Genomic DNA, 21,337 nt, shown 5'->3' with positions numbered 1-21,337 from the left:
TTTTTTAACGCGCTCGCTAGTGACGACGTTTGATGTAAACACACACTAAACCCTGAGTTCAGGGCTAGCATGGACACCTCGCACTTTTGATGGAACAGGGACACAATTGATATTTTAGAACTTTTACAGAAGAGTATTTTTTGCACTTAATTATAAGCAAGCATCGTTTGTGAATACGGGCGTTACTATGCATGACAAAAGACAATAATTAAGTACATATTTTAAGGCATGTTGTTTGTTATGAATAATCAAAAACGTTTAGGTTTTTAATTAATTTATATTCTAAGGTGTGATATAATCGTGAAATTATATCAATATGCTGTCTAAATTTGGTAAATGTTAAATAGGATAAAATTATATCGCGACGTCCATGCTTGCCCTGTTAGCAACATGAAGGTAGGTACTCTGTGAGCTGGGCATCGAAATATGTAATAATAGATATTTTGTAATAATTATGACCTAATATCAAAATCTCTCCATGATTCCTGTTATCAACAGGACGTACAAAAGAATAAGCTTTATAAAATTATTATCAACGGCTTTAAACGAGTAATATAAATAAATACAATACAAAGTCTTTCCAAATCTATAATAGTATATTGAGTATGAACCTATCTAATAAATTTATTTTTATTGTATCTGCTAGTTAAAGTTGAAGCCTAAAGAGCCGAAGCTTCAAATAGTTCAAAAATTACTTTTTATGTCATTGACGAATTTCGAAAATCTAAGAACCAGCCTATACCTTACCTTTTTACTTTTATCCTACTAGTGTAATTTTATTTATAAACTTAAAAGTAGTGAGTTTTAACCAAAGTACTTAAATGTTCTGTCCAACATTCTAAGTAGGTTACATACTTAGTAGGTTTTCGGTACAGAGTAAGGGGCAGATTGGCAAAAATATGTCTATTCAATTCAAATTATACTTCAGTCTAAACATTGGGAAGGGAAAAAAATAAACATTCAGCATTCAATAAGAAAAGATAATGGTTGAATTTATTATGTTATACTCGTGACTAAGTTGCTTAGTTCACTATTAGTTTTGCTATCCTGTCCCTTACATCCTGTATACCAGTGCAGTCAGTGTATCAACTCTATTGCTTGACATCACAGCATGTTTTGTGAACACAGGTAACTTAGTAATTTTAACTACTCATAAAATCTTCAAGTTGCACGTATGAATGATGTGATGCATTGCATTGCATGCATTAAATAGATGACTCTCATTTAGTGTAATTAAAGTTGTAAATAAAAGATACAATATAAATATATCATGTCATCTTTTTATTTATATCACAATAAGCATATTTTGACTCCTTTTTTACATTTTGATGTTTCATCAATGCAATTGATTAATTTAACGCTTGATTAAGGTGACATAAATTGGTTAAAAATAAATGAAAAAGCAAAAACAAAACAAAACGAAATAATAAAAAGAAATTGAAAATAATTATAGGTTAAATAAAAATAAACACCTACATTTTGACGATCGTCTACTTACATAAAAATAATTTAAACAATCGTCAAAATGTAATTTTCAGGATTTCTATTGGCAGTTTCAGTATCGTATAAGGGAAATTTTTCCGGTCGGTCGGTAGAGTCCTTTTCACGAAAAAGTCCTAATGTTAATTCCCTCTCAATTTCTATTCGTACAAAGAAGTCCTGCCCCCCTAGACTGGCAAAACGCGACGGGCCTTCGCTCTAGCGTTTTTTTTTTGCTTTGTGAAGGGATTCGATTTTTGGAGCTACCTAGGTAGTAGCTATCATAAAGTGCCACTTGTCAATGCTGGGGCTGAGCATCGAACTCGTCCGTCGCCCATTATTGAACTTCATTGCAAGTTCAATGTCAGTTTACCTTTCCCATGAGACTGAAGTCTCACTGGCTTCATTAATTGGCTAGATTTAATTGGCAGTCAAGTTAAAGACAGATCCTAGTTACTCAGGAATTTCAGGTGGGAATAACCTTGTCTTTCGTGAAAAGGACTTGGATCATGGTCTAACCAGGTATAGGTGTCATTGCGTGGCATTGCTGGAGGCGGCGTAGACGGGCGGCGCGGGCGCGGGTGGCGCCGCGGTTGGTTGCCGGCCGGAGCCGCGCGGCGCCGCCTGGCGCACGCTCTGCCGGTTCGACGCCGCGTTGTAATGGTAGCCGTCGAACTTGTCGCCGCCGCCTGCGTTGGGCGCCGGGTATGTTGCAGTACCCATGTACATTATCTAATGGGGTTTAATAAATACCAATTAAAAACTGTCACGACTGCTCAAGGGCCTACTGGACATAATTTAACACACGCACAGCAAAAAAAAAATAACGAAATTGGTTCAAGATTTCCAAGCATTTTTATTATTTTCCAAATTAAGGTTTACAAAAATAGTTTAAGTAAGACGTTGACTTACTTAGTCTGAATTATTATTAGGCGAATAAGTAGTTGTAGGCACTGTACGGAAAAAAAACTAAGTAACCAGTGCGCGCGCGAAGCATGATAGCTTCAAGGGAAACTATATCTACAGCACCTGACTTATGCTCCAGCCAAAGACATTCGAAATCGTGAGCATTCGTAGATGATTGGAACTTACTTGTGGCTTGTACCCGTCGGGCCCGGCCTCGTACTCTACGAGCTGCGTACGGCCGTCGGGCAGCAGCACGTGGTAGGAGCCGGTGGCGCGGTCGTCCTTGCGCTTCTCGTTGTGCCCGAAGTCCAGGCTCACGGCGTTGTCTTGCACGTCGTACGAGAAGTCGTAGTTCGCGGGGAGCTGCACAAAATGTGTGCCATAAAATACTAAACGCTGTGCTCTGTATGGATAACTATTAATATTACCCGTAAGTACCTAAGTAATCTATTCCAGATCACAGATGGCTGCTAGATGATCGTCGACGCAATTTGAGATAAGTACCTACTTATATTCGAACACTTAAGGTAGTCAATTACGTGTTGTCTAATGTTAATCCTGAGAAACAGATCATTGCTCGAAGTTCGTCCAAACCAGAATTTGTCGAAACTAAGTAACATCTTTCCTTCGTTTCAAGCAAAAGACGTCTACTGTTGGCTAAAGGCCTCCCACAAGGACTTCTACAACCTTCACCAGATCATACGTAATAGAAAACTTACTGTAGGCTCAGGTGCTGGTTTCTTGCCGCCGCCGCCGCCGCCACCACCAATCTTTGGGGGTAGGTACTCCTGTGCTGCAGCGCTGGGCCACAGTGTCCACGCCATGAGAGCTAACTGAAAAGTCAATATATGTAAAAATTGTTAATGTTTATTTTTTAAGTTCACAATTTTATTCAGATTGCTTCCTTTTAAAACGTGATAAAAAATTGAAAGTCCTACTTATCCCATGCATTTATTTATAAGTCTACTTACGCAAAGACTGGTCCACATTTTTGGGAAGAAGCAAGAGTCTGTCAGGTTCAGGAGCCACAAAGGATTTGGGTCGGCCTACGCTAGGTCGGCGCTTTTAAGCGCGCGCCGCCGCAGGTCGCGGTTGCGGCTTCGCGCGCCGCCCCTCGATGTTTCCCATTACTGGATGCACGACAACAATGACGAAATAAAAATAATAGTAGCAATGCAATACTTTGTAGTTTCTTTTGTTTGAAACTGTAATTAAGTTGGATGTTTGCAAGAACATCTGCTTTTCGAATTTTAAAGTTGAATCTGTCTGCACCTATGTTATTGAAAATTCCATAGGCTTGGTTAAAATATGAAGAATAATATTGCTATTTATTATTATAAATTAATGCCCATAAGGCTTTAAAGTTGTAAAGAAAGTTTTTGCTTTCGCGTCTGGACTTCCAGATTGTAGTTTCTTCGCGTCGTGTCCCTTTCAAATGTTTTGAAGTCTGGATAAATGGTAAGTAAATTCCTAAATTTAAATTTTATGTGTAGATTAGTAATAGTGTTTAAAGTTTTATCAAGAACTCAACCGTGATTTAGCATTATAGTAGCATACATACGCGGTGGCTTTAGCCGAGGAAGTCATATTAACCGATTTCAAAAAATTTGTTATTTCCGATTTGTAAAATGCTTTCGTTCATAATAAAGAAAATTTTGTTTCTACCATTATTTTACTTATACTCGAAATAATATAATAAGGATAATTTTATGTAATAATATTTTTCTTAAGAAAAATAATCAAAATTTTATAATAAGCAACGCCTTTGATCCAAAAGACTATAATTGTCAATTTGACATTGACAGATCTCCTTTGCTGCTCGACCAGGTGATTCGTGATTGTCTACATGTTTCAAAAAGAAATGTGTGCCGATTGTGAATAATTCTGATAAACCGGTGAATTGATAAATAACATTCGTGTAAACCTTACTATTTATTGAAATAACGATGAACTCCATTTTGAGGAATAGGGCCACTGCGCTGTGTCGTGCGTTATCTACATCGGGTGTAAGACAGTGTGCCATGCCTCCGAAGAGACCGAAGAAGCAGTTCATCCCGATAACATGGAAGTCCATGGGAGTGACCGCAGTGGTCGCCGGCGGCCTCACAGGATTCATGCTGTACATCCGAAAAGAGAAACAGGAAGCTATAGATCGTGAGAGAAAGAAACAGCTAGGAAAAGCTAAGATAGGAGGAGAATTTGAATTGGTGGATTCTGAAGTAAGATAAATTATATCTTTTTGTATAAACATATTCAATATTTCATTTGGTAAAATTGAAATTCTTGCATGGGTATGTGAATTGGTTAGGTGCACTTGATAAAACATTCCAATTAATTTAGTATTTCTATCAATCACTCTAAAAGAACGTACATTCAAATTAAAATCAAAGGAGGATCAAATGCATGACAGATGCATGCAAATGCGAGTCTGCATTATTGTAAAATAAGAAATATTCTACTTAGATAAATATTTCAAAAGTATTCCTTCAACAAAATAGGCCTAATGTGATCTTTTTCTTCTTCAGGGCAAACTTGTGAAAAGTACTGACTTCTTAGGAAAGTGGTTGCTGATATATTTTGGATTTACACATTGTCCGGACATTTGCCCTGATGAACTAGAAAAGCTAGCTGAAGTTGTAAATATGCATGGTAATTGTATTTTGTAATATAATCATTGGTGCATGTGTTAAAGTTATTATTTGAATTGTAATCAACTTTTTAATGTATAATGTTTCAGACAATACCCCAACAGCACCACCGCTTCAACCTATTTTCATATCAGTGGACCCTCATAGAGACACTCCAGAACTTGTTGGAAAGTAAGTTTGTAAACATATTTCTTGACAAGGTTACAATATGGAAACATTAACTCAGCCTTACTCACACTCTTACTATGGAAATGATTGTGTTGTTATTCATCTCTCCATCATCAAAAACTTGAGATTAAAACAATTATAATTTATACAACAAACTGTAATTATTAATGATGCATTTTTTTTTTCTTATTTGTCATTTATCAGGTACTGCAAGGAGTTCTCACCAAGATTGCTAGGGCTGACTGGAACTCAAGATCAGGTGGCAAAGGCCTGTAAGTCCTACCGGGTCTACTTCAGTGCAGGACCACAGGATGTTGACAATGATTACATTGTAAGTGGTCAATAGTACAACTACACACACATGAGACTATATTTATGTTGCAAAATCACACTTAGCCTAGGCACACCACCGACTTTTAGTTGGTCGATAGTTGGATCAAGCTGTTGATAAGTATGGAGATGTATGAAAGTGCACACATTTCACCAATTTTGTATCGATCAGCCGATTCTTCATACAAATTAGATTGGTCTGCACCTAGGCTTATTACAACTATAAAAAATGCCACTGTCTTTAGTTAGCTTGATGTGCTGTTATCTCTACAAATTATTTAATCTTATCAACTTCTAGTACATAATGATTTATAAAAAAACCTCTTTGTTTTTAGGTGGATCACACAATCATCATTTATCTGGTCAATCCCGATGGAGAATTTGTTGACTACTATGGTCAGAATAGAAATGCTTCAGAAATTCACAATTCAATGCTAGTGAACATACAGAAATATGCAGCAGGGAAAAAGCCGTCATGGTTTTGAGATAAATGTCTTAAATTATTGTTTATTATAGCTATATTATAATTCCAAAGTAGTTATTTTTGTGACATAAGTAGAATAAAAAGATGTTGCTTTATATGTTTTTTTGTTATATTTCCTAGTTCATAGGACTCCTTAGTCCCNTTAGTCCTCAAATTGTTCTATTCTCTTCAGTTTTGCTATGGAATTAAATTAATTTTAAATAGTTATTAAATAAATCAACACAGTTGGTTAATAAATAGTGTAATACAGTCAATATAAGTAGATAGTTAAAAGTTAGCAGTCATTTTACTAGTAATTTTGCTGATGGTGACCTGACCACCAGAACTATGTATTTGGACTAGACTCTGATCCAGTTGATATAACTTTACTGTGGTGCCCTCATTGACTGTCACCAAGTTGACGTCACTGTTGGAATAATTTATTTCCCCGATCTCTCCAGTATTCAAACATACATTTCCGCTTTGGTAACTAGTTTCATTATGACTATTGTCCACAACTAAAATCTCCTTAACATCACAATCATCTTGAACAACCAATTCACCTGTGACTTCTAATGGCATGTCTTGAGCTAATTCTAATGTAATATCGTTATTTGGCTCTTCACATTTAGTTTCAGCTATGACTGAAGCCTCTTCTGTCTGTTCATTCTGTTTGCCGTCAGTGATAATGTTGCTGACGAACATTTGGCCGTTGTAAGCGACTTGCTGGACTATGACGATGTCCTTTTTGTCTTGTTTCTTCGTCGACTGATGTTTCTTTACGTGCTGCGCTAAGTGAGATTTGGCCGCAAATGTTTTACCGCAGGTCGCACACTCGAATGGTTTTTCACCTGAAAGAAAAAATAAAATAATTATTTCAAAGTATTGTCCAGCCGGGTTAGGTATAAAAAAAAGAAAAAAAAAGGATGCGCGCCGTGATAGACTAATCGACGTCAAAATGTATGGGCAAAATCTAAAATGTGTCGTGAGAACCGCTTATCGCGGCGCGCATCCTAGGCCTACTGAAGTCGTGGTATGGCTATATTCGGGACGGGTAAAAGCTCCCTGAAAAGAAAGAAACATTTATTACGATGAACATCACTTACAGAGAGATCATCAGGGACAGAGAACGTATTCAGAAAAAAATACAGAAATAGCACATAAATATTACAAGGAAATAAAAAGTGAACTGAGCAGATGCTATCCTGTCGTAACAGCGATGCCCATCGCAATGGGAATCCACTCAGCATATGCCGTGGCCCACGGTGGGGAAGGCCACGACGCTGGTTTTCAGTGGGCCCCATGCCGAGTGGAAGTCACGGACCTACATACCTACAAAAGGGCCTACATACTAATAAAGAATATGAATTATGAATAGATTAGCCTTCAGTAATTGTTAAGTATTACCAGTGTGCATGCGGCAGTGCGATCGTAGGCGCGCGGCGTTGACGAAGGCCTTGGGGCAGGCGCTGCAGGCGTGCGGCCGCGCGCCCGCGTGCAGCCGCTTGTGCGCGCTCAGGTCCATGCGCGCGAACCTGACACGAACAAATTATACTCTTTATTTGGAAGCGGCTTATTCCACTATTCCCCGTTGACAATCCCCGTCAACTAAAAACTTCATTAATCCCCTTTATATTAGGTTTTTATTTTGAACGTAATGGGGATTAATGAACTTTTTAGTTCATTATTCCCCATTATAAGTTCCAATTGGCATTGAACAAAAAGTTCACTAATCCCCGTTGACGGGGATTGTCAACGGGGATTAGTGAACTTTTTTTCCACTATTCCCCATTAACGCCAATGGAGCTTATAATGGGGAATAATGAACTAAAAAGTTTATTAATCCCCATTACGTCAAAAATAAAATCCTAATATAACGGGGATTAATGAACTTTTCAGTTCATTATTCCCCATTATAAGCTCCAATTGGCGCTAACGGGGAATAGTGGAATAAGCCTTTGGGAAGCATAATAGGATTTTTATAGACTAGACCATGTTGACCCTTTTAGCTCTTATTTATGCTCGACATAGCATAATGTGCAAAGACCTGAGTGTTCATACGACAGGTGTATTATTATACAGGGTGTCCCAAAATGTAGTGTCAAGCCGAAGCCCAGAGGTAGAGCATCACTAGAGCTACCCAAATCACTTGGAAACACACATCACGTGGAAAACGTGTTCAACTGTTATAACACGTTTTCCCTAGTTGAAAAAAAGCTCTCATTAAATAAAAATTTTTGAGGTGTTTTAAAATTTATAAGTAAAAGCTGAAAAAATATCAAAGTAGCGTATGTGAATGATTGAATTTCTATATTTAGCCAAATCCGATTTCTTACTTTTTGCCACAGACGTCACAGCTGTAAGGTTTTTCGCCCGTGTGCCTTCGTAGATGGGCCTTTAGAGAAGACCTTGACGTGAACTTCTGCTCACATTTGCTGCATGAATAAGGTTTTTCACCTGTCGAAAAGTAAAAACNTAGTGAACTTTTTGTTCACTTATCCCCGTTAACGCCAATTGGAGCTTTTAAATGGGGAATAATGAACTAAAAAGTTCATTAATCCCCTTTATATTAGGATTTTATTTTGAACGTAATAGGAATTAATGAACTTTTTAGTTTATTATTCCCCATTATAAGTTCCAATTGGCGTTAACGGGGAATAGTGGAAAAAAAGTTCACTAATCCCCGTTGACGGGTATTGTCAACGGGGAATAGTGGAATAAGCATTTGGAAGCATAATAGGTTTTTTATAGACTCGACCATGTTGACCCTTTTAGCTCTTATTTATGCTCGACATAGCATAATGTGCAAATACCTGAGCACGGTAATAATATCATACAGTATTGTAACTTCATATAAACAGACGAAACGAGAACTTTCTTTCGAAATTCAAATCTCAGTATGCGCTCGGTATGCAAAAGTCGGGGGTGTCGCGAATGTGCCGAATGGACGTCGGTGGCAGTGTTAAAAATGACAAAACTGATTGAATTTGACTGACCTTCATTTACGGTCAAATTGGTCAAAAACTAGTCAAATTGTCATTTTCAGTCAGTTTGATTTGAAATGAAAATTATATTGTATTAAACCACCTTTTGCCCACGACTTTGCCCGCCCGAAATTAAAGTAACAGCCCAAGTAACATTTTACTCCATTTAAGAGTTCACATTTAGTTCCAATGTGTACTTAAAGCATTAGTACAGTTCACTCGTGATGTATAAGCTGTATTATTGCAATTAATTACACCTATACCTGTCTAAGGGACTTATAGGAGTGTAGACTAGTGTAGAGTTATACTTTTATACGATTGTTGGTGTTATAATACTCTAACAACTATCCTTTAGTCAGCCGTCTGACTAAGAGCATTATAGGAGGGTAGAGATACGGCAACTGCTGTTTAACGGCCTACTTGTACGATGTTATAGAGCTAGCATTTTAATAGAACACACGTGGTCATTTATAAAGCCAAAGGCTGTTATGTTTACTTGTTTTAGACTGTTATACAGCTAGTAGCTGTAGTAGGACTTGTTTGTGATTATCTCCAGTGGTTTAAAAGTAAACGACGTTTATTTAAAAAAATACTTTTTGGTTTTTGTGAATTTTACTCAATATTTCTATTTTTTTGTATGAAAAGGCAAAAAGTTTGTTCTAGAAATGAATTCGCCATCCTTTAATTATCCGAAAATGATACCACACTTGCCCTAATACCCATAGTTTTGAAGATATGGGCCTTAAAGTGAAGCGCGCCGGACGGAAACTTGCCCCCCCTCCCCCTGCTACCACAGGGGGGGCTCCCGATGTCTACCGACGGAAATCCACTCAGGAGCACTCAAAGAACCACTGTTGCAAAAATGAGCCTTCTATACCAAAGTGGAGGGGTCTCCATACAAATCATTGCACTAAATTCCCTACTATAATAAGGAATTGTGCCTTTACGTGGTTCAAGTTTACCCTGATCAGGAAAATTTGTATTACATGGTTCTTTAGTTTTACTAACTTTTTTGAAGTAGAAAGGAATCGTTCCCGGCCTGTGGCTAGCATTGGCTCCCCGTGACCTGTAGCCTGGTTTTTTAGGTAATATATTTGGATACTTAGTCTTACATAGATAGTGCTTATTGTAATCGATGGTGTCAATAAATTTGTTAATCATGTTAATAGAATTTCCAATTAAATAGTCATTACTTAAGTCTATATAATGTACATTTTTGGGGAAACATTTCAATACAGTTTGAATTTGAGAATTGAGTCTTTCCACATTAAGATACCGATTGTCGATAACGCTGGTCACAATTACTTTTGCTTTATTATGCTTTTTGAGTAAAAATGATAATTCTACAGTCAGTTTTGTTGGGTTTGTGTCATTTGATCCAAGGCATAGAACAAGCCAGTCATCCTCGCCTAGGTCCTCCGACATTATATTAGAGCAATTGATCGTATGCTCAATTTTTGCATTAGGATATACTCTTCCGGTGATCTCATACTTTTTGGGATTAATATAGTTAGATCTCGTTTGTGATAGCGATGGGGCCATATTTCGTGCCATTTGGTCGCCAATGATGATTATTCTAGGATTTCGCTTTTTGGCTGATCTTGCTAACTCTGGTTTCATACAAGTATTTGTCACGTCACCGCGTTTAATATTCCTTGTTGTCGAGGTTGTATTCGCATCCTTGTCATTTTTGCTTTGAGAGCTCTTCTTCAGGGAGGATGCCAGTGAAGATTGTTGTCCGTGCGCATTTTTAAGCTTACGAGTACTCGCAGTTTTCAACGGTGTAGACTTTCGTGGACTCGGTTCGGAGAGTAATTGTTTGTAAATGTTGCTTTTTTTCTGTTGGTTATCCATTTGCTTTTGGAGATCAATTATTTGTAGGTTCAGTCTCTCAATCTCTGCGTGAGCACTAGCTAGTTGCGTCTTGAGGAGGTTGACCTCGTCTGTAAGCTCTGTATTGTTATCGACAGACGATAAGTTTGGCAAACTTTTGGGCGTGTCTTCCAGTAGAGTTGATGAGTCACCACTCATGCAGTCCTCGGTTGAATTATGTAGAAGTTCATCTGAGGAGATGTGGAGTCTGCTTTTTGGCTTGCGCTGAGTTATATGGTCAATTTCATTGTTATTATGGTTGTTGCCAATACTACTGCTATTTTCTGATATTTCTAATGTTGTTTGTTTAGAGACTGTTGCGTGTTTATTTTTCCCAGCATTTTTTTGTATGCATTTGTCACATCGCCACTTTTTTTTCCTTTCGGAGTCCATTAAATTAAATCTAGCGAGTGAAACATTAGCACATCCTAAGTCGAGCCTCAGTTTGCATGTTGAACAGTTTAGGTACTCTCGTCTTGGAATATCTGATTTACACACATCACATTTTATTTTAAGTGCTATATTTTTCGAAGAAGACATTGTGACTTATTCCTTTTAATCGAGGTAAAGATTCCAATCCAATCCAATAAATAATAAATGTCAAAAATTTCGCCGATGGTGAGATCCGAACCCAGCGCCTCTGTTAGGTTTCAGTCGAGTGTTGTCTCCGCAGCGCCAGGTAGACGTTATCGATACTGACGAATTTAGTGGTCGTATGAAGTCAAGTAAAAAAGCATGTCGATCGACTTAGTTTCCAATACAGATGACAGATGTCACCACTGTCGCACTTAGCACTCAATATTGATGAATGATATTCTGGTCGAGCATTCTTAGTAGGGGATCGTTAGATGGCGTTAAGATCGAGTTTATCCGATAATAGTGTTTATGTTTCGCGCAGTAAGATCCAGAGTCCCACTTGTGTTATCACTCATTTAAATAAAATAAACCGCCACAATTAGGTTAATTCTGGTAAATGTCTTTAAGCAATAGTTTATTCACTGTGTTGTTGTCTCACTTATTGTTTATCGTTTACAGATTGGGCGCAAACAGTCAAACTTCACTTTGCATTAGTCACTGGCCTTTTTCACTAACATTTAATCACAGCACTCCTGAAGCGTTTTTCTTACTATCGTCTTTAAAAATCCAGTGGATAACACTTGTGCACATTATTCTTCAACTAATTCACGCTTGTATCACAAATTAACTTGATTTTGCTAAGTTTTGCTATTATTAAACGAGTAAAAATCACGGAGCCGATGTTTACTCGATGGCAGCGCCATCTAGTCTCATCATTACAAGCAAATTCGTTCCAGTGTCACACAGCTCAAAGGCAAAAGCGATGCGGAAAGTAAATACAATTCTTACGGTTCATATTCTAGCTTGAGGGAAAGTAGACATATTATTATGTTACATCAAAAACAATGTTGTTAATCCATGTTCCAAGATTTATAATAATGTGTGAAATATCCGTACCGCGCTCCTCTGGTTTATTTGGTGCGACAATCTTTGCTATCATTGTCTATGGTGCGATTTAAACTAGAAATAAGAACGTACCGGTGTGCGTCCTCATATGCAGCGTGAGGTTGGAGTTCTGTATGAAGGCCTTCCCGCAGGCGGCGCATATGTACGGTTTTTCTCCCGTGTGCGTGCGGTGATGCGTGTTGCGCGTCGACTCGTGCCGGAACCTGGACCATGACCATTTAAGAAACGTATCGAGTCATTACTGGAAGGTTTGAATGCAACACAGTACAAAAAGTAGATGATGTGCATCATTTTGAGCATCAAAAAAGTAAGAATACCGACCGCTTGAGGCAGTAGCGGCAAGAGTAAAGACCGCTCAGGGCAGTAGCGACAGGATTTCAGACTGCTTGAGGCAGTAGCGGCAAGAGTACCTACATAGTTACATATCACTTGGGGCAGTAGTGGTAGGAGAACATGCCTCTTGGGGTATTAGCGGCAGGAGTATATACCGCTTGAAGCAGAAGTGAACTAGCAACAGGAGTAAAGACCTCACGTAGCAATAGCGTTAACAATACGTAATGTCGGTATAGCCACGTGCAGCTTTGGACAGTAGCGGCAGCAGGAGTACCGACTACAACTTCTTATTCGTTTCGATCTTGGCAGAGCGGTCTTGGTCACGTTGTGGCGTTGCTTCACATCGGTTGTAGAGGCAGATACAATTCTCCGCACGATCTACAGACTATAGACTGCACGGGGCAGTATCGGCAGCAGTACATACCGCTTGGGGCATTAGCGGCAGGAGTACATACTGTTTGGGTTAGTTGCGACATGAGTACCTAACGCTTGGGGCAGTATTGAACTAGCGACAGGAGTAAAGACCTCATCGGCAGCAGTACTTACCGCTTGGGGCAGTAGCGGCAGGCGTGCGGCTTGGCATCCGAGTGCACGCGGCGATGTGAGCGTAGCAGCCGTGCGGAGGCGAAAGCCTTGCCGCACACGGCGCACACGCACGGCCGCTCGCCGCGGTGACCGGCCACGTGCTGCGCTAACGCACTGCTTTCGCTGTATCTGTGCACAATAATAATAACACGCTATAATGAAGGCATAAGTTCAAATACGACTATACGCAGCAGTTAGCTTCTGATGACGCGTCTAGAAGCTATTTTATAGAAATACTTAAAAAGCAGTATTGTCACAGCACCACATTGTCAGGAACTGCAACTGCACTTTGGCGAAATGACACCAGTCTTTAGTGAAATTGCGTTTTTACTTTACTGTAGAGATACTTTACTTTACTGTAAAAACGCAATTTCCCTAAAGACTGGTACAGCAATTTATGAAAAGGATTTGCGATTGCGGGTGTCGCGCATACGGGGTAATCCGCACGATATTAAAAACACCCACAGAAAAATATTTTAGGACCATCAATTATGACATCGTTCAGTTGGGTGGTCTGCATCGTTCAGGTGGTTTTTACCATCAATCACTAATTTTTAAGTGACCCCTATGGTAACACATAACAGGAATTTTGATTCCATAGGGGTCACTTAAAAATTAAGGATTGATGGTGAAAACGGGCATAAAGCACCTACCTCTTGTCGCAGACGGGGCAGGCGTGCTTCTTGTCGGGCGCCTGGCCGGTGTGCACGCGCGCGTGTCTCCGCAGCGCGTACAGCTCGCTGAAGGCCTGGCCGCCGCAACTTGCTGACGTCATCATCGTTGAGCTAGTGAGCTACACGTCCCAGCTCACCTCTTGTCGCAGACGGGGCAGGCGTGCTTCTTGTCGGGCGCCTGGCCGGTGTGCACGCGCGCGTGTCTCCGCAGCGCGTACAGTTCGCTGAAGGCCTTGCCGCACGCGCACGCGAAGCGCTTGGCCTGCATGTGCCGCTGCAGGTGCCGCCGCAGCTTCGGCTTGGCTGACATCAATAAAGTTCATTATCACTGGCGTACGCTTTGGACTCGCGCGCACGGGTGACTTTTGTCACCGTGACAGTATGTTCTTCCATAGATAAGAATAAGTAGCACGTTCTGGCTTTCTCTTTATAAAAGTGTAAGATTGAAAAGATACTTGTTACGGTGACAAGTCACACGTGCGCGCGAGTCATAACGCCTGTTTCAAAAACAGCGATAAGCACGTTTGCTGGACAGTTCTCGTACAGTTACCGCCTCAGTGCCGCGCCCATGAGAACCACACAGAAACTATGAGATCGCACGTGGCTAAACCAAGCCTAAGGCTATGGCTTAGTTCAGGTGGCCGTGCGTCAAAGAACATTTGGCAGTGGTGCGAGATTAATTATAGTGAATGAAAGTTTGCATGCCACAATTTCAAAAGTGAACAAGTTTGAAAAACAATATCTATTTCTTTCAATATTTCAGGTATTTCTAAACAAAACAAAATTAACAATAAAAAATCTTACCTTTAAATACTTTTTCACATGTATTACAACTCCATGGTGGACCAGTGCTGTGTACTGCTGAATGCACCTTCAAGTCATGCTCTGAGCTAAATATTTCTTTACATTTGGTGCATGGGTGTGAATGCTCATCAGAGCTATGCTTCCTCCTTATGTGGTCCCTAAGATTCTTGATTTTGCTGAATTTCTAAAATTGATATAGTAATATTCTGGTAAATAGAATATTAATTGTAATGGAGTTATTAAAATAGTCAGTTAATTACCTTATGACAGAAGCTGCAAGACTTTTGCTTATCCGGAGACTCTTTATGTGACATTACTTTCTTGAGTAGGGATTTTGAATCTGTAAAAAAATACAAAAAATTAATCAATAAAATTAATCATCCAGTTACCCAAATATTTGCTTAAAAATTTTGAGATATTTATTACCTGTGATAGTGATTTCTAACTCATCTCTGAAAAATAAAATGTTTTAATAAATAAAAAATCAATTCTGAACACAGTAAAAAAGAACAGGCAATTAATTAACTTACTTTACTTTGTTACCAGTATTTTGAACTATGCAAAGTGCTTCATCATCACTAGAAAAATTGACATTATCCTCCAAGTATTGTTCATCCATATCTGAAATTTATTTTAATTTTAATAAATAAAGAAATGAAAGGAGAAATGAAATAATTAAAATATATAAATATGAAGTTGCATAATACCTTCGATAGTTTCTTCCTTGACTTCATCTTTACAAATTGTTGAGTTATTCACACAAGTGTCACTGGAAATTTAGGACAGTATGCACTTTCAGACAATTAGTTGATTAAGTTGATAATAGTTCATTAAATAATAGAAATAGCCTATAAATAATTATTTTATACCTGTTGATATTGTCAGCATCTTGTGTTAACATAAACTGCTCTTTCATTAAAGTTTGTAAAATATACTCAGATTTTTCAAATTTGATTTTAAACTTGTAGCAGTGAATAACATCTGCCTGGCATGTGATACATATATTTAAAGGCAAAACATCATTTAAATTTATCTGAAACAAAAAAACAACTTTTATTTAGCACGTTTGAAGCAATCATAACTGGTTTCATTTTAATTTATTGCACTTTCTTAGAAATATATTGCTGAAGAGAAGACTTTAAGTGTCTTTGATGATGAAAAAGTTACCATGTCTTAAAAATATATTAACATACCTGTATTGAAGTAAATAACTTAATAATATCTACAAGAGTTTCAGTTTCATAATAAGTAGAACGCAATGGAATCATATCATCGTTCCCTAAAGACTTTAAGCAAATCCTGCACAAACTTTGGACTTTCAGACTTTTTGAGCTTAAGTCTTGAAATATATGGAAAGGTATTTCTATCTGTTCAGGTCCGCAGTTGTATGGTGAATTGTTGTCACCCATAACTTTTTCTTTCGATGCATTAGAAATATCAGGATCCATTTCTCTAGTATTCCATTAGTGTATTATTAAAAGTAATGCTCACACACTTGGCTTTAAATCTATAATACCTACTGGCAATTAAATAGTTAAAATTAATTAACACGATCAATTAAAATTTAAACAAACATTGTCGAAAAGCGAGACAACTTAGTCTATGTATTACTTTTCTCTATGAACTTAGTACTACGACTTTAGTGCCTGCCTACATTATTTTCAAAACTAATACTAAATGTCATTACGTATGCTTCCCATTGGCCAAACCGTAACTGAGATGAATGTTTATTGGTCACAGGATTAGTTCCACCAAGAATCCATGGGCACAAAATGTTTTTATTTATCACATCGAAAACGTCAAGATAACTAAATAGTTAACAACCGATAGAACGGTAAAATTACCGTTCTATCGGTTTGACAACGTCATATCGACAAGCGTCATGCTAGCTATTTTACCGTCCTGTCGGTTTGACAGTTATTATTTTTAATTCACCATTAGGATTTGACAAAGGAATCTGAGCCATGCAGCTATCATCTTTTGTAAACCCTTTTGTTTCATCAGGTTTCGTGTGGGTCTAGACAAAGTGCAAATTATAATCGCAAACCAGTCGAAAAGTGGTCGAAAAGCCCCTTTTTGTATGGAGTTTTGATGAATTCGATTTTCGATTCGATCAAAAAGTGCGTTTTGTCTAAGGGGGGTGGTTTCGTTTCATCAAAAGTCGCTAGGATTGTAGGCGACTCCAATTCAAGGTGGTTCACCTTCACGTCCCTAAAAATGTAGTTATNTAGTAGATAGAGACGTAAGGCAGATGACGTTGTCATTAACCAGCAACCTAAGCTATCTTTGTTAGACAGCAGACAGCAGCATGAGATAACCATCTGAATCTTTATCAGGGAATGGGAAGGCTGAATTGCACCACCTAACCTTAACAGTAACACAACAACAACATCACGATCACCGGTGTTATTATTTGTATGGAGTTTGTCAGATTTTTGACGTTTGACAAAGTTAAAGTAAGATGGTGCAAGATTCCGTGGAGGGTAGTTGAACGGGAAGNAGTATTAAAATAGCTGGGATATCGTTTTACAAAAGTACAAATTTCTCGGACATACATACACGGTAAAGGTAATACACGTATTCTTTGAAATAAGGGCCTACAACTCTCCAGGAACCATGCACCACATACCGCACGTATACACTTTTTTTGCATCTTAAAAGCTCTGATCATGTCAACTGAGTTACCCCATAAAGGCAGACCATACAACAGCACAGANTAGTCTGTTTCTCTTGATTTTAGGAAATAAATATTTTATTACCAAAAAAAATTTTTTTTTCAAACCTACCTATAATAATTATAATAACAAGCCTAATTAATCTTAAATTGCACAAAAAAGTAAGTAATGCGTGTATTAAACCCATTAAAGTAAAAAAATAATATTGTCCAGCTAGCTTGTTCTACTCGAATCACTGTGGCCCGGTGCGAGAGGGTGCAGAGCGTGCATGAAAAAAACTAGATACTGGTCTGGTCATTTTTGCGCCCCTCCAGGGTCTGCGCCCTGTGCCTGGGCACCGCTGGCACCGCCCTAGTTACGGCACTGGGTGCAGGCAAACTTTACATGTTTCATAATCTTGGCACCGACTCCAAAAGTATCAATCATGGTATACCTACATAAATATTAATAATTCGTCCTAATAAATAAGTAGGTAATTAGTAATTATTTTTCTACTTTTTAGTGTAGGTTTTTTGGAGTCGGTTTTTTTTTTTATAAAATTTTTCATACAAAAGTTTTTTTTATAAAATCCGATATATTAATTTTCATACAAAAGTTTTTTTTATAAAATCCGATATGCTCATGTTAACATGGGCTAGTGTCAGCTCATATACCCATTTACCTAACACCCTGTATACCTATACTAAGTAATATGGCTCTCAGTAGGTACCATAAGGACAAATAAATATCGTTTTCGTTATGGTATTTATAACGTTTTTTTTTGTGTGAAAACCTGAGCAACGCCACTATCTACCTACGGTAGTTTGTACTTATGGAATACGATTACTTACTATAATAATATATACGATAACAAGAGTGATTCGTGCTCGGGGTACTGCAATGGTCTTGATTACCTAACGGCTGTGACCCGACATCCTCACAGTTTACGAATCAAACGGCTTGATGAGGCAATTTCTATGACTAAAACTTAAACGCCATTCTGCTGTATTTTAGCGCAAAAGTGACTGGTAGGCAGTGCCCTTGAATAATGCTTGGTCTGGTCATTTCTGCGCCTCTCCAGGGTCTGCGCCCTGTGCCTGGGCACCGCTGGCACCGCCCTAGTTACGGCACTGCTGGTAGGTACCTATCTTGCAGGAGTAAACAAATGGTCCTGTTTCATAACTATTCCTACTGACGGTGGAGAATATTTTTGGTAAAATGCTTTCCGATCGAAATCAAAAATATTGTGTGGCTAAAACAAAGTTCTGCTACTTTGGACCGACAAGTGCAGTGCGTGCGTAATCGCTCTAAAGGGGAAGAAAATACAAAGGACAAGTGAGGACGCCTGCAGGTCACCAGCTATCAATTGATTGTTATTGAGAAAAATATTTACGATGGAATGTCTGCATCGTGTTCCTATCAGAACCATAAATAATATTGAAACTGCGACATCATACGTATTGTTATTCTTTTTTATTTTTATAATAGTTATTCGAGCTTCTACCAAAACATTGGTCCAAATGCTGTGCGCTACCTACTTGAGCGCAGTATCGAAACCACGCGCGTCATCATCATGTTAAGATACTTGGTTCGTTTACCGCAAACGATACAAACAGTTATTGTAAGTACTTCGCTAAATAGGCTTAGTTAAATTGCTGGATACATAAATCATACTCAGTCAAATAATGAGATGAATAGACAGAGCACATGTTTTTATCATGCTATTATTTTGTATAAGACGTATTTTGCCCTCTGTGATAAGGATGACCCAAGTATGAGATAAGGTCGGTGAACGCGGCGCGGGCGGGCGACGCGACGGGCGCGGCGGCGCTGCTCCTGCGCACAGAAACTCTTCACCCTCAGGGCTGGTACGTCGCACGACAACCTGCCACACGCTCTCAGTGTCCACCACTATGTTTATTGGCATCACCACTGGAGACAACGTCAATTCCCACTACGACTACCTGATTTGAACTACGAAAGGTGAGCATCACGAACTAAGCATCGCACTTATCGAAGGTCAACGGAGGCGGCGGTCTTCCGAAACGTTTATAAATAATGTACGCTATTAAGATAGGGAACGAGATAGTGGTGTAAAATTTGCTGTGCGAGATGGACGTTATTGAAAGCAGCTTTGGCTGCAAAGAGTAATTTCTAAACAAACCCGGTAATCTAATGATCCCCTAATATTATATGTAAGTGTTTTCCCTTTCTGAGATTTTCTGAAAGTTTTTAAAACTGTATTTATCTGAACAAAATTAAGATTTAAAAAACTGAAACGTTTTTTCTTTCAGACGTGTCTTAGTGAAAAAACACCACAATCAATATGGCACTGGACTTCGTAGCAGGATGCATTGGAGGCAAGTAACTTTAAAATTAACGACTGCTTTATACGTGACTTTGAATCGGTTTGATTTTTAACTATGTTCGAATTTTCAGGTTGTGCCGGTATTATAGCCGGACATCCCCTAGATACTTTAAAAGTACATGTACAGTCGGGACGAGGAAGTGCAATAGAATGTACAAAGGCTCTCTTAAAAGGAGGGACTTTAGCGACTGCGTATCGAGGCGTTGGAGCGCCTTTAGGTGGAATAGCAGTAGTGAATGCAATCGTATTTGGAGCCTATGGAAATACAAGAAGATCTTTACCAAATTCTAATTCACTGTCAGCACACGCGATCGCTGGCAGTGCAGCGGGAGCACTACAAAGCTTTGCTTGCGCGCCGATTGAGCTCGTAAAGACCCGACAACAACTAGCCCAGCCAGGAGAGGGCATGCCCACCGGAGCGTGGTCTGGAGCCCGACACATTATACGGACTGGAGGTATCCGAGCTCTCTTCCGAGGTTTGGGTATAACTATAGCTCGTGACAGCCCGGCCTTCGCAATATACTTTACATCCTACGAAGTCATGACTCGAGGTGACCAGTCAGTGGCGCGAGTGTTTACGGCGGGAGGCGTGGCCGGCATGCTGTCGTGGATTTTGCTGTACCCGATTGACGTGGTGAAGTCGAGGCTACAAGGTGACGTGGTGGGGCGTTATGCCGGGGCGTGGGACTGTTTTGTGAAGTCAGTGCGAGCCGATAGATGGAAGTGCATGAGCCGGGGGCTGGGAGCGGTGACGCTGCGCGCGTTCATCAGCAACGGCGCATGCTTCACGGCCGTGGCGTGGACGGAGCGCGCCTGGCAACACTACGCCGCGCAGGCGTCGGTCACCCCCCTCGTCCGGGCAACGGGCATTAGCGATGCTATGTACAATGATCATGTTGAGCGATACTATGATATTTAAGAGCTTATAGCGTTTTGCTAGATACGGTACTCAGTAATTAAGGTAAACGGCTACTAGTTCGTGATAGTACGTAAGTTCGTAAGTTTTTTTTCTAGCTCAAATAATAAGCAAATGGAATATTATTTATAAAAATTCTTTATTACTATAAAAACTCTATTATTTAAGCTATTTTAAAAAACCAAGTACCAACATTGTGGCGCCAAAAATGAGAGCAATACGAAGCTTCAAACTCTCAGAGAGCCAAAAACAGCCGTGCGGCGTGAAAATGTTGCTCTCACTGTAAGGTTAGCGCTCCAACTTCTTAAGCTTATAAAAAGGCGAAGAAACGTCCATTTGCATAAAACTTGTAATGGTGGTGTCATGAGTTCCTTGACAATTGATTTGGCTTAGAAAAAAGTTATATGAAAACGTAGAATTACTTTAAAATTGCGATTAATTGACTCACGAAATAGCGTACATATTATTTTTCGGGTGTCCCCTGTTTCGTGATACTACCGAATCAAGGATATTATGGATAATATTTTGATGCTTGGTTTTTAAATAATTATTTATGATAGTTGAAATGTAAGTTATGAAATAAATAATACATTTATTTAAGTTTCTCATGATCTAAATTCGGTATATGTTTCGTTCACTAGAATTTATATGACACGGGTTTGAAGTTCACA

At 39.0% G+C, this 21,337-nt stretch overlaps 4 protein-coding genes across 5 annotated transcripts; 2 read left to right on the top strand and 2 right to left on the bottom strand.

Annotated features, from left to right (window-relative positions):
- Positions 1 to 1,541: 1,541 nt before the first annotated feature.
- CPR139 (cuticular protein RR-2 motif 139) lies at positions 1,542 to 3,595 on the bottom strand. The gene is made up of 4 exons (XM_028306458.1): positions 3,357 to 3,595; positions 3,105 to 3,218; positions 2,572 to 2,748; positions 1,542 to 2,211 (listed from the first exon to the last, which is right to left on the bottom strand). Exons 1-4 carry the CDS (start codon positions 3,372 to 3,374, stop codon positions 2,011 to 2,013), a joined length of 510 nt encoding a protein of 169 aa, XP_028162259.1. The 5' UTR covers positions 3,375 to 3,595; the 3' UTR covers positions 1,542 to 2,010.
- Positions 3,596 to 4,193: 598 nt separating this feature from the next.
- Scox (Synthesis of cytochrome c oxidase) lies at positions 4,194 to 6,117 on the top strand. Its single transcript, XM_028306456.1, has 5 exons — positions 4,194 to 4,604; positions 4,911 to 5,034; positions 5,123 to 5,204; positions 5,406 to 5,532; positions 5,867 to 6,117. The coding sequence occupies exons 1-5, from the start codon at positions 4,332 to 4,334 to the stop codon at positions 6,014 to 6,016; spliced, it is 756 nt and encodes a 251-aa protein (XP_028162257.1). The 5' UTR covers positions 4,194 to 4,331; the 3' UTR covers positions 6,017 to 6,117.
- A 73-nt stretch (positions 6,118 to 6,190) lies between these two features.
- LOC114354187 (zinc finger protein 813) lies at positions 6,191 to 16,322 on the bottom strand. The gene is made up of 14 exons (XM_028306455.1): positions 15,922 to 16,322; positions 15,598 to 15,761; positions 15,436 to 15,497; positions 15,259 to 15,349; positions 15,155 to 15,180; positions 14,989 to 15,068; positions 14,729 to 14,912; positions 14,155 to 14,227; positions 13,904 to 13,996; positions 13,212 to 13,379; positions 12,405 to 12,535; positions 8,331 to 8,451; positions 7,402 to 7,529; positions 6,191 to 6,845 (listed from the first exon to the last, which is right to left on the bottom strand). The coding sequence occupies exons 1-14, from the start codon at positions 16,174 to 16,176 to the stop codon at positions 6,283 to 6,285; spliced, it is 2,139 nt and encodes a 712-aa protein (XP_028162256.1). The 5' UTR covers positions 16,177 to 16,322; the 3' UTR covers positions 6,191 to 6,282.
- A 2,804-nt stretch (positions 16,323 to 19,126) lies between these two features.
- On the top strand, positions 19,127 to 20,777 carry LOC114354210 (mitochondrial basic amino acids transporter). 2 transcript variants are annotated; one of them, XM_028306481.1, is made up of 3 exons: positions 19,127 to 19,365; positions 19,677 to 19,742; positions 19,822 to 20,777. In XM_028306481.1, the coding sequence occupies exons 2-3, from the start codon at positions 19,709 to 19,711 to the stop codon at positions 20,667 to 20,669; spliced, it is 882 nt and encodes a 293-aa protein (XP_028162282.1). In that variant the 5' UTR covers positions 19,127 to 19,365; positions 19,677 to 19,708; the 3' UTR covers positions 20,670 to 20,777. The 2 variants fall into 2 exon arrangements, with proteins under 2 accessions (XP_028162282.1, XP_028162283.1); XM_028306482.1 differs by lacking the exon at positions 19,127 to 19,365 and adding an exon at positions 19,390 to 19,577.
- The last annotated feature ends 560 nt before the right edge of the window (positions 20,778 to 21,337 follow it).

This window comes from Ostrinia furnacalis, unplaced genomic scaffold (genome assembly GCF_004193835.3).
Source record: "Ostrinia furnacalis isolate ACB-3 unplaced genomic scaffold, ASM419383v2 OfSCF1955, whole genome shotgun sequence".
NCBI classification, from domain to species: Eukaryota; Metazoa; Arthropoda; class Insecta; order Lepidoptera; family Crambidae; genus Ostrinia; species Ostrinia furnacalis.
Note: the sequence above shows the minus strand (reverse complement) of the source record. Positions and strands in the feature narration are given on the sequence as shown.

Excerpts from the sequence above, each read along its gene's own strand:
- CPR139 (XM_028306458.1), bottom strand. Across the intron at positions 2,749-3,104 it reads AACCAGCACCTGAGCCTACA|CTCCCCGCGAACTACGACTT; the intron begins GTAAGTTTTCTA and ends CATTTTGTGCAG. Across the intron at positions 2,212-2,571 it reads CCGACGGGTACAAGCCACAA|ATAATGTACATGGGTACTGC; the intron begins GTAAGTTCCAAT and ends AAACCCCATTAG.
- Scox (XM_028306456.1), top strand. The coding sequence starts at position 4,332 with ATGAACTCCATTTTGAGGAATAGGGCCACTGCGCTGTGTCGTGCGTTA. Across the intron at positions 4,605-4,910 it reads TTGAATTGGTGGATTCTGAA|GGCAAACTTGTGAAAAGTAC; the intron begins GTAAGATAAATT and ends TTTCTTCTTCAG. Across the intron at positions 5,533-5,866 it reads ATGTTGACAATGATTACATT|GTGGATCACACAATCATCAT; the intron begins GTAAGTGGTCAA and ends CTTTGTTTTTAG.
- LOC114354210 (XM_028306481.1), top strand. The coding sequence starts at position 19,709 with ATGGCACTGGACTTCGTAGCAGGATGCATTGGAG. Across the intron at positions 19,743-19,821 it reads CGTAGCAGGATGCATTGGAG|GTTGTGCCGGTATTATAGCC; the intron begins GCAAGTAACTTT and ends TCGAATTTTCAG.
- LOC114354187 (XM_028306455.1), bottom strand. The coding sequence starts at position 16,176 with ATGGATCCTGATATTTCTAATGCATCGAAAGAAAAAGTTATGGGTGAC. Across the intron at positions 15,350-15,435 it reads CAAGGAAGAAACTATCGAAG|ATATGGATGAACAATACTTG; the intron begins GTATTATGCAAC and ends AATAAATTTCAG. Across the intron at positions 15,181-15,258 it reads AATACTGGTAACAAAGTAAA|AGATGAGTTAGAAATCACTA; the intron begins GTAAGTTAATTA and ends TTTATTTTTCAG.